The following is a 9,443-nucleotide window of genomic DNA, read 5'->3' as shown; positions in this document are numbered from 1 at the left end:
TGGACTCTACGGCCCTTAGTGGTCCCTTCGGACTCTGGGATCCTATGTCTTCCTGGACGGCTGGAGGAGGGTTGGACTCTATGGCCCTAAGTAGCCCCGTCCGAGTCTGGGATCCTATGTCTTCCTGCATGGCAGAAGAGTGTTTAGCGCCTGGCCTTAACCTCCTTAGCCTGGAAACCATTTTTTTAATAAGGGGGTTTCCAGGTCAGCGAATTTAGAAGGCAATTCCCGCCGCCTGTCTGGAAAGGACATTTTACTCAGAGGCGCGTGCGAGGAGACGCAAGGTAACAGCGGCGGCGATATTGACGTGATTCGGGTGCCTTTTATGCGCTGCCCTAAAGGAGGAGGATCGGTTGTTATGGAAACCGAAGGGAAGAGAAGCATCTGGGGATGCGGAGCGAAGTTCTCGAACGCAGGCCTTGTATTCAGACGCATATAGTCCAACCCTGCTACCATGCAGGAATACATAGAGTAATATAGACGGAAGGGGCTACTAAGGGCCATATAGTCCAACCCTCCTTCTACCATGCAGGAATACATAGGATCCTAGAGTCAGAAGGGGCTACTCAGGGCCATAGAGTCCAACCTTCCTTCTGCCATGCAGGAATACACAGAACGATAAAGACGGAAGGGGCTACTCAGGGCCATAGAGTCCAACCCTCCTTCTGCCATGCAGGAATACATAGAATCAATGCAGGAATACATTGAATAATTTGATCCTGAAGACTAAAAATATGTAAAAATGACGCAAAACACTTGAAAGCGTGCTGCCGCCACTGCCGCTCACCGTCTGGTTGTCCTCGTAGAGCTTGAGGTCGTAACCGCTGAGCTCGACACAGAAGATGATGGCGGTGACGCCCTCAAAGCAGTGGATCCACTTCTTGCGCTCGGAGCGCTGCCCGCCCACATCCACCATCTTGAACGTCAGCTCCTTGAAGGTGAACTTGTTCTCCACGATCCCCGTCGTCATGTCGCGCGAGCGCAGGATGTCCTCCACCGTCGGCACGTAGTCTGCCGCCGCAATGCGTTCCAGCCCGTCCAGGTAGTACGCCGCGTTGTCCTCCAGGTGGTACTCGTTCGAGCGCCGGAAACAATCATGGACGCCGGCATCATCCCAGAGACGCTTCATGACACCGAGGAGCTCTGGCGTGATCTCGCCTTTGCTCTCTGCTGGCCCCGTCAGCGCGAAGAGCTGGACAGCATCATAGGCGCGGTCCGGGTCGTGGAAGTCAATGCGCAGCGCCGCCAGTGCGCGGATAATGCGTGTCAGCGAGTCGATGGCATTGTAGACAATGAGAGGCTTGTACTCTTTGCACGCGTCGAGGTTGAAGCCGCCGCTGTGGATGATCTTCATCTGTTTGACGATGGTGCTCTTCCCTGAATTGCTCGTCCCAAGGAGGAGAAGCTTGATCTCGCGGCGCTGGCGTTGGCTCTCCGACCGCAAGTGGCGGTCAATGCGGCGTGAGCGGCGCGCTGCCTCCTTCTCCTCCGAACTTTGGCGGCATCCCATGGTTCGGATACGTAAAAATCCCGTTTAAATACCCCTATCTACGAGACTGTTCTCATTTCCTGCGCAATGGCGGCGGCGTGGAAATTACATAAACGGTCCCGGAACGACTCGCCGCCATTTAATGCGCAATCATTTTACATCTTTTAGTCTGTCCGCATCGGCAAAATGGTTCCTGCGCATGATTACGTGCGGCACAAAATTTTGTGCGGCCTGGATTTCGTAGGTCTGTCGGGCGGATTGCGCCGATTTCGAGCGACTATTGCGTTCGTGGGTTTGTCAGATGGTCAAATGGTCATGGAAAATGTGGTGCCGAAGTCAAGATGACGATTTTGTATCCAGCGTCGCGGGAAATGCGTTGTCGCCTGTTGAGGGAAGATGAGACAAAATGGAGGTTTAGTTTTGCGCAGTGTTTGAGGAAAGGGAGAGTTAAGCCGTCCTGCGCCGTTTTTACGCACGGCACCAAATCGGTGGCCCAGCGACCGCCACATAACTGGATTACGCGTCTCTCTTAATCCCTCGTTAGCGATCAGGCGGCCGTAATCCTTTAATCCCAATCCCTACGCGAGGGACGGCGAGGGTCAGGCCGCAACGCCGTTTATCCAGTTTCGTTTAAATTGATCCTGTTAGCTAAATTAAGTGGCCCTTTTCGCCGCCGTTGATCCGGCGGCGTCGGCGGCTGTTCGATCCCTTGCCTGGGTTTCGCCATTCCTGCGCAGTTTTATCCGCCATTGATAGGGACTCTAGGTCCTCCATTGAGACTCTGTGGTCAGCCTCCATAGAGTTGCACCGGGGGACTTGATTATTGATTATTGGTGGCATTGATCAATATGGGACCAATATGTCCCCCTGGATGGCTGTATGGTTTTTCCCTTCTGCCTTCATCCCTCCTTCCTTCCTTCCTTCCTTCCTTCCTTCCTTCTTTTCTTCTTTTCCTTTCTACCTGTCCTCTCCTTTTTTCTATCCTTCCTTCTTTCCTTTCTTTTCTACCCCTTTGTACTTTCTTTCCTTCCTCTCTTCTATCCTTTCCTTTTCTTTCTATCTTTTGTTCCCCTTTATTCTTTTCCCTTCCTTTTTCTCCTATCCTTTCCTCTCTTCCTCCTTTCCTCTCTCTTTTCCCTTTCTTCCTTCCTTCCTTCCTTCTTTTCCCTTCAACCTTTTTCTACCTTCCTTCCTTCCTCTCCTTTTTTCTATCCTCTCCCTTCTTTCCTTCCTTCTTTTCCCTTCCTTCCTTCTTTCTTTCCTTCCTTCTTTTCCCTTCCTGCCTTTCTTCTTTCTTCCCTTCCCGCCTTCCTTTCTTCCTTCCTTCTTCCCTTCCTTCCTTCCTTTCTTCTTTTCCCTTCAACCTTTTATTTCCTTCCTTCCTTCCTTCCTTCCTTTCTTCCCTTCCCTTCCCTTCCTTCCTTCTTTCTTTCTTTCTTTCTTCCCTTCCTTCCTTCCTTTCTTCTTTTTCCTTCAACCTTTTCCGTTTTCTTCCTTCCTTCCAACCTTCCTTCCTTCTTTCTTCCCTTCCTTCCTTTCATCTTTTCCCTTCAACCTTTTCCAACCTTCCTTCTTCTACTTTTTTCTATCCTCTTCTTCCTTCCTTCTTTACTTCTCCTCCCTTCTAACCTTTTCTTCCTTCCTTCTTTCCTTTCTTCCTTCCTTCTTTCCTCTTCAACCCTTGTCCTACCTTCCTCCCTTCCTCTCTTCGTTTCCTTCCTCCCTACCTTCCCTCTTTCCTCCTTCCGCTTTCCGTAGGCGCGGTTTTTCCGTCCTCCACCGCCGCGTCCGCCATGAAAGGGCTCCCTTCTGGTTAATTGTTCCGCGAAAAGCAAACAGAGGAAGGAAGGAAGGAAAAGCAAACGCAAACGGAGCCCAGGAGGAGAACGAGGGCGGCGGCAGCAGTGGCGGCACTTGCACAAATAGTAATCAATAATCAATAATAAAGTATGGTTAAATAATAAATAACAAACATTTCTGTAAAGGAGTTTCCTCTGAAATAATATTTATAACAATAATAATATTTGTTATAATAATAACAATATTAATAATACTGTAATATTTATAATAATAATATTTGTTTTAATAATAGTAATAATAATATTAATATAATAAATAATAATAATTACAACAATATTTATTATATTATTTTTATTATTTTTATTATATTTATTATAATAATATTTATAGTATTTATAATAATACTATATTTATAATAATAATATTTTAATAATATTTTAATGAATATTATCATTATATATCATAATATTTATAATAATAATAATATGTATAATAATAATAATTACAATAATATTTATTATAGTAATAGTAATATTTATTATAATAATATTTATTATAATATTTATAGTAATGTTTATTATAACAATGTATATAATAACAAAAGTTATTGTAACAATAATATTTATAATAACAATATTTATAGTAATATTTACAATAATAATTATTATTTATTAGAATATAATATTAATAATATTTTAATAATACTTTAATAATAATATTGATAGTAATCAATATAATATTTATAATAATAATTTTTACAATAATATTTATTATAATATTTAAAATAATAATAATAATAATGATAATAATAATAATAATAATAATAATAATAATAATAATAGATTTTCTCAAGGATTTGGGCCTCCTTTCCATGGTTCTCTTTCCGGGCCTTGCCTCTTTTTTCCCCTCATTTTGCAGCCCTCTATATAACTGTCTCTCTCTCTCTCTAGATATATATTTATCCCCAAGATATTTATATTTATTGCCAAAAGACTCTTAGACCCCTAAAAAAATAGTCCCCAAAATCCCCAAAACAGGCCTATAGGCCTCAGGCTTTTGCCTCTTAAGGTTTGTGATGATGATGATGATGATGGCTATGCATTACTATATATCACGCGTGTGTGTGTGTGTGTGTGTGTGTGAAGCACCATCTATCTATCTATCTATCCGTCTTTTCTATCTATCATCAATATCAGTCTATCCATCCTATATATATATATATATATATATATATATATCCATCGTTTCTATCTATCCATCCTACCTCTATCTATCCATCCAGTCTCTCTCTCTCTCTCTCTCTATCTATCTATCTATCTATCTATCTGTCCATCCATTTCATCCATCCATCCTGCCTGTCTTTCTCTCTCTGGATAAATAGAAGAAATAGATATCCATCCATATTTTCTCTCTCTCTCTCTCTCTCTCCATTTCCTCTATCTATCCATCCTCTATCTATCTATCCATCCATTTCCTCTATCCATTCATCCGCCCCATCTCTCTCTCTATCTTTCCTTTATTATTATTATTATCCATCCATTTCCTCTATCTAGCCATCCTATATCTATATGTCCATCCATTTCATCTATCTACTTATCTATCCATCCATTTCCTCCTTCCATCCATCTGCAATATCTGTCTTTCTCTCTATCCATCCATTTATCTATCCATCCTATCTCTATCCATCCCTCCATTTCATCTCTATCTGTCCATTTCCTCCATCCATCCATCCATCCATCCGCCCTATCTCTCGTTCTCTCTCTCTCCATCCATTTCCTCTATCCATCCATCCCATCTCCATCCATCTATTTATCCATCCATCTATCAGTCTTCCTCCCAAGCTTTTCATCGCCCCTCCCTACCATCCCTCCATCCTTTCATCCCTCCATTTTCCGGACCTACCTCCAGGCCTCCCTCCTCCGTCTCCTTCCCTTCCTCCTTCCCTCCTTCCTCCTCTTCCTCTTCCTCTTCTTTTGCAGCAGTGGCAGCCGAGAGGAAGTGCAACACCATCCTCCTCTTCCTCCTTTCCTTCTTCCTCTTCCTCCTCTCCTCCGAAAGAAAAAAGGGGGAATGGGAAAAAGGAGGGATGGAGGGATGGAGGAGGGTGCCCTCCCACCTTTTCTTTCCGGCAGGAAAAAGGGGGGAATGAGAGGAGGAGGAGGAGGAGGAGGAGGGAGAGGCGTCGCCTGCGCAGGAAATGGCGCCCCCTCTGTGCCGCCGCCTGGAAAGACAGGAGCGAAACAGAAGGAAAGGAGAGAGAGAAGGAGGAGGAGGCGGAGGAGGCTTTGAAGGTTGTGCACAGTTACGCCTCACGCAGAGTTAGACCTAACCCTTAATCTAACCCTAACCCTTACTCTGACCCTTAAACCTAGCCCTAACCCTTAATCTAACCCTAACCCTAACCTTAAAACTAACTGCAACCTAAACACTAATCCTAAACTTTAACCCTAACCTTAACTGTAATTCTAACCCTAACCCTTACTCTGACCCTTAAATTTAGCACTAATCCTTAATCTAACCTTAGTCCTAATCCTAACCCTTACCTTGTTAACCTTAACCCTAACCCTTATCTGTTCCTTAGCTTAACCCTTAATGCTAACCCTAAATCTAACCCTAACCCTAACCTTAAAGCTAACTGCAACCTGAACCCTAACCTTAACCCTTAACCTTAACACTTACTCTGACCCTTAAACCTAGCCCTAACCCTTAATCTAACCCTAATCTTACCTTGCTAACCCTAACTCTAAATCTGACCCTAAATCTAACCTGAACACTTACTCTAACCCTAACACTTACTCCAAGCCTTAAACTTAGCCCTAACCCTTAAACTAACCCTAACCCTAACCTTAAAGCTAACCCTAAATCTAACCCTAACCCTTAACTCTAACCCTAATCCTAACCTTTACCTTGTTAACCTTAACCCTAACTCTAGGCCTTATCTGTTCCTTAGCCTAACTCTAACCCTAAATCTAACCCTTAACATCAACCCTAAGTCTAACCCTTAACCCTAACCCTTAACCTTACACTAACTCTAACCTTAACACTAACCCTTAACCCTAACTCAAACCCTTACTCTAATCCTAACCTTAACACTAACTCTAACCCTAACTTTAACCCTTATCTTAATCCTTAGCCTATCCCGAACCCTAACCTAACCAGGCCTTGGCCATAGAGTAGCATTGAAGGGCCTACAAAGGCCTCTCTTGGAACCTCTAGGTCCTCTGGCACAACTCTATGGTCAACCCCTGACAAAACCATGTCGGTAAGACGGCACGTTTTTGCATCCATGTTGACGGTGGCAACCATTTTAATCGGTCCCCGGTTACCTTCAGGCAATAGCCTTCATCATATATGATAATATAATACCATAATATGTCGCAAAATGGCAGCCAAAAACGCACTTCTTCCTCTCTCGGCGCTGACGCCGCTAAACGAAACTCCTGATCGGACGGAGGACGAGGAGTGAGGATTTTTTTCCCATTCGAAGGGAATTTTTATGCAGAAACTTAGTTAAATGCGATGTGGATTCACCGCAAAAGCGTAACAGACGCATTTTCATTTTTCCGAGCAGGCGCCGTGGGGATCGTGGACAGTGGTCTGGTCCCATCGCTGGTGGTCAAGCTCCGGACGGAGCTGGAGGAGATCCAGGAGCTGATCCTTGAGACGCTCGCCGGCTGCCTCCGCGTCGAGGCCTTCGAAGCACTCGCCTCTGGCGCCGTCGCTGTCTTCAAGGAGAAGCTGGCGCACCCCTCCGTCGCCATACGCAGCCGCGCCGCACAGGCACTGATGGCCATCAGGTACGTCGTAAAAAACCACGCCATCCCCAAACCCCCAGCGCCGTCCTCGTGCCCCCTTTTGCACTGCCCGCGATGTGGAAACGGTGCTGTTGCGTCAATCATCGACTTATTGATCTTTTCAGTGTCCCTCGCGAAGGGAAGGACACCATCTTGGAAGAGGACGTCTTCCCTGACCTGGTCCTGCTCCTCGAAGACGCCGACGCCGAGGTCCGCGCCAATGCTGCCGGGACGCTCATGTATGCCGCCGTCACCACGCCGGGGAAGTACGCCGCCATCCATGCGGACGCCATTGATGCGCTGCTCCCGCTTTTGGACGACACCAAAAGCAAAGTGCGCCTCTACGCCATCAAGGCGCTGACCATGCTGTCCGAAGCTCCGGAAGGACGCCGCGCACTCCTTGGACGCGTCGGCCATTTTAAAGAGAAGACTGCCGATCCCAGCCCCGCCGTCCGGAGGGCCGCCGAGATCGCCGTCGCGGTCATCGAGTGGAAGCCGTAAAACGCTGCTGCTGCGTACGCTCTAGCGCCGGCTAATAAACCGCATCGTCTTTGTCGCCATCTTGTAATCGTGGCTTTCCGTTATGGCACGGTTCAGAAACGTCTCAGTATCGGCACTTCGGAAATATTGATATATCAATATATATATTGATCAGTTGATGAATCCGAACCATTTATTTATTGATCGATTTATTGATCGATCGATCGGACGCGATTAATCCGGCGCAAAAAGGATGCAAATTTGCGCTTCATTTAAAAAACAAATCTCACATATTTTATTATATTTTTAATTCAATACTGAAATTAATTAATTATTAATTAATTAATAATTATTATTTATTAATTAATAATTAATAATTAATTTGAATTTTTCAGTTTCGATTCGGAATAAAAAATAATCATCACAGGAAAGAAAACAAGAATGCGTCTGAGCCGCCGAAAAAACGTGCGAAAATGGGTCAATTATATATATATAGGGAGTGTCGCAGGAAACAATGGCGTCGCGTGTCTTCTACGCGAAGAAACCGTGGCAGAAGATGGCGACGGCCAGAAGGAGGATGCCGTTGGTGTTGACCACTCGGCGCCAAAAAGGGTCTTCGGACGTATCGGTCAGTTTGCGCCGCGCAGCCTCCTGCTCCGCTTTGGTCAGTTTTGGGCCACTCTGGTCAAGGCCACAGAACCAGTTGCAGGACTTCTGGACACATCCGGCCGCTTCGCTGGGGACTGGAAATGGAAACGTTCAGCGGTCAGTGGGAGGAATGGTCAAGGGAAGGACGGCCAGTGGGAATAATGGTCAGTGGGAAAAGTAGTCTGTGGGAGCAATGGTCAGTGGGGACAGTGGTCAAAGGGAACAATGGTCAATGGGAATAGTGGTCAGTGGGAATAGTGGTCAGTGGACATAATGGTCTATGGGATCAATGGTCTTTGGGAATAATGCTCAGTGGGGACAAGGGTCAATGGGGACAGTGGTCAGTTGGGATGGCAGTCAATGGGTCCAACGGTCAATGGGAGGAATGGTCAGTGGGAATGATGGTCAGTGGGGAAAATGGTCAATGGACATAATGGTGAATGGGAATAGTGGTCAGTGGGAATAGTGGTCAAGCATAATTACAGTCACTGGGAATGATGGTCAGTGGGTGCAACGGTCAGTGGAGGTAATGGTCAGTTGCTATAGTGGTTGATGGGAACATTGGTTTGGTCAGTGGGCATAATGGTCAATTGAGATGATAGTGGGAACAGTGGTCAGTAAGGGCTATTGAGAAGCCATGATAATTACGTGAATCGTTTTCGTAGACAGTCTCTTCCTGCGCCGCCATTTCCTCTGCATCCAGGTCTATGCGCTCCTCCGTTCGGTTGCGCAGCGTCCAGCAGAGACGGAAAAGCTGGCGGCCGAAGAAAGATGAAATTACGGAAATGACCGATATAATAATAACTGACAGTAATACTAATACTAATATAATAAAATGATTTATGTAATGTTTAATATATATATATATATATATATATACACACATATACATACATATACACACACTCACATATACATATATACATATGTACAGTGGTACCCCGGGTTACGAATTTAATTCGTTCCGCGGCGCCATTCGTAACCCGAGAACCTTCGCAAGCCGAAAAAGCCATAGGCGGTAGCGCAGGAAAGCCGCGATTTCGTGCGAAAAAGCGCCGAAAAGCACCAAAAAATTTTTCGTAACCCGAAATAACCTTCGTAACCCGGAACAGTTTTTTTCTATGGATTTTTTTCGGATCCCGGGAATTTCGTAAGGCGGTGCTTTCGTATCCCGGGGTACCACTGTATTACATCCAGCTATGACCATCTCCTCTGCCCTTGTATCATATGCC

At 45.3% G+C, this 9,443-nt stretch overlaps 3 protein-coding genes across 4 annotated transcripts in view; 1 reads left to right on the top strand and 2 right to left on the bottom strand.

The window, feature by feature from the left end:
• GNAZ (G protein subunit alpha z) overlaps positions 1-6,681 on the bottom strand; it is an 11,343-nt gene extending 4,662 nt beyond the window's left edge. Inside the window, exons 1-2 of one of the 2 annotated variants that reach the window (XM_042479141.1) lie at positions 5,192-6,681; positions 788-1,872 (exon numbers count right to left, since the gene is read on the bottom strand). In XM_042479141.1, coding sequence (XP_042335075.1) covers positions 788-1,510 — 723 coding nt within the window. In that variant the 5' untranslated portion in view covers positions 1,511-1,872; positions 5,192-6,681. Of the gene's footprint in view, positions 1-787; positions 1,873-3,216; positions 3,442-5,191 lie in introns of those variants that run through there. The other variant, XM_042479142.1, reaches the window with a different exon arrangement.
• RSPH14 (radial spoke head 14 homolog) overlaps positions 1-7,740 on the top strand; it is a 17,054-nt gene extending 9,314 nt beyond the window's left edge. Inside the window, exons 4-5 of the mRNA XM_042479144.1 lie at positions 6,861-7,086; positions 7,209-7,740. Coding sequence (XP_042335078.1) covers positions 6,861-7,086; positions 7,209-7,584 — 602 coding nt within the window. The 3' untranslated portion in view covers positions 7,585-7,740. The remainder of the gene's footprint in view (positions 1-6,860; positions 7,087-7,208) is intronic.
• Positions 7,741-8,046: 306 nt separating this feature from the next.
• Positions 8,047-9,443, bottom strand: part of LOC121936566 (sodium/glucose cotransporter 1-like) — a 67,849-nt gene continuing 66,452 nt past the window's right edge. Inside the window, exons 10-11 of the mRNA XM_042478900.1 lie at positions 8,860-8,965; positions 8,047-8,306 (exon numbers count right to left, since the gene is read on the bottom strand). Coding sequence (XP_042334834.1) covers positions 8,095-8,306; positions 8,860-8,965 — 318 coding nt within the window. The 3' untranslated portion in view covers positions 8,047-8,094. The remainder of the gene's footprint in view (positions 8,307-8,859; positions 8,966-9,443) is intronic.

The sequence above is a fragment of the Sceloporus undulatus genome, chromosome 7 (assembly GCF_019175285.1).
Source record: "Sceloporus undulatus isolate JIND9_A2432 ecotype Alabama chromosome 7, SceUnd_v1.1, whole genome shotgun sequence".
Lineage (NCBI taxonomy): Eukaryota > Metazoa > Chordata > Lepidosauria > Squamata > Phrynosomatidae > Sceloporus > Sceloporus undulatus.
The sequence above is the reverse complement of the archived record's forward strand: the minus strand, read 5'-3'. Positions and strand labels throughout refer to the sequence as shown.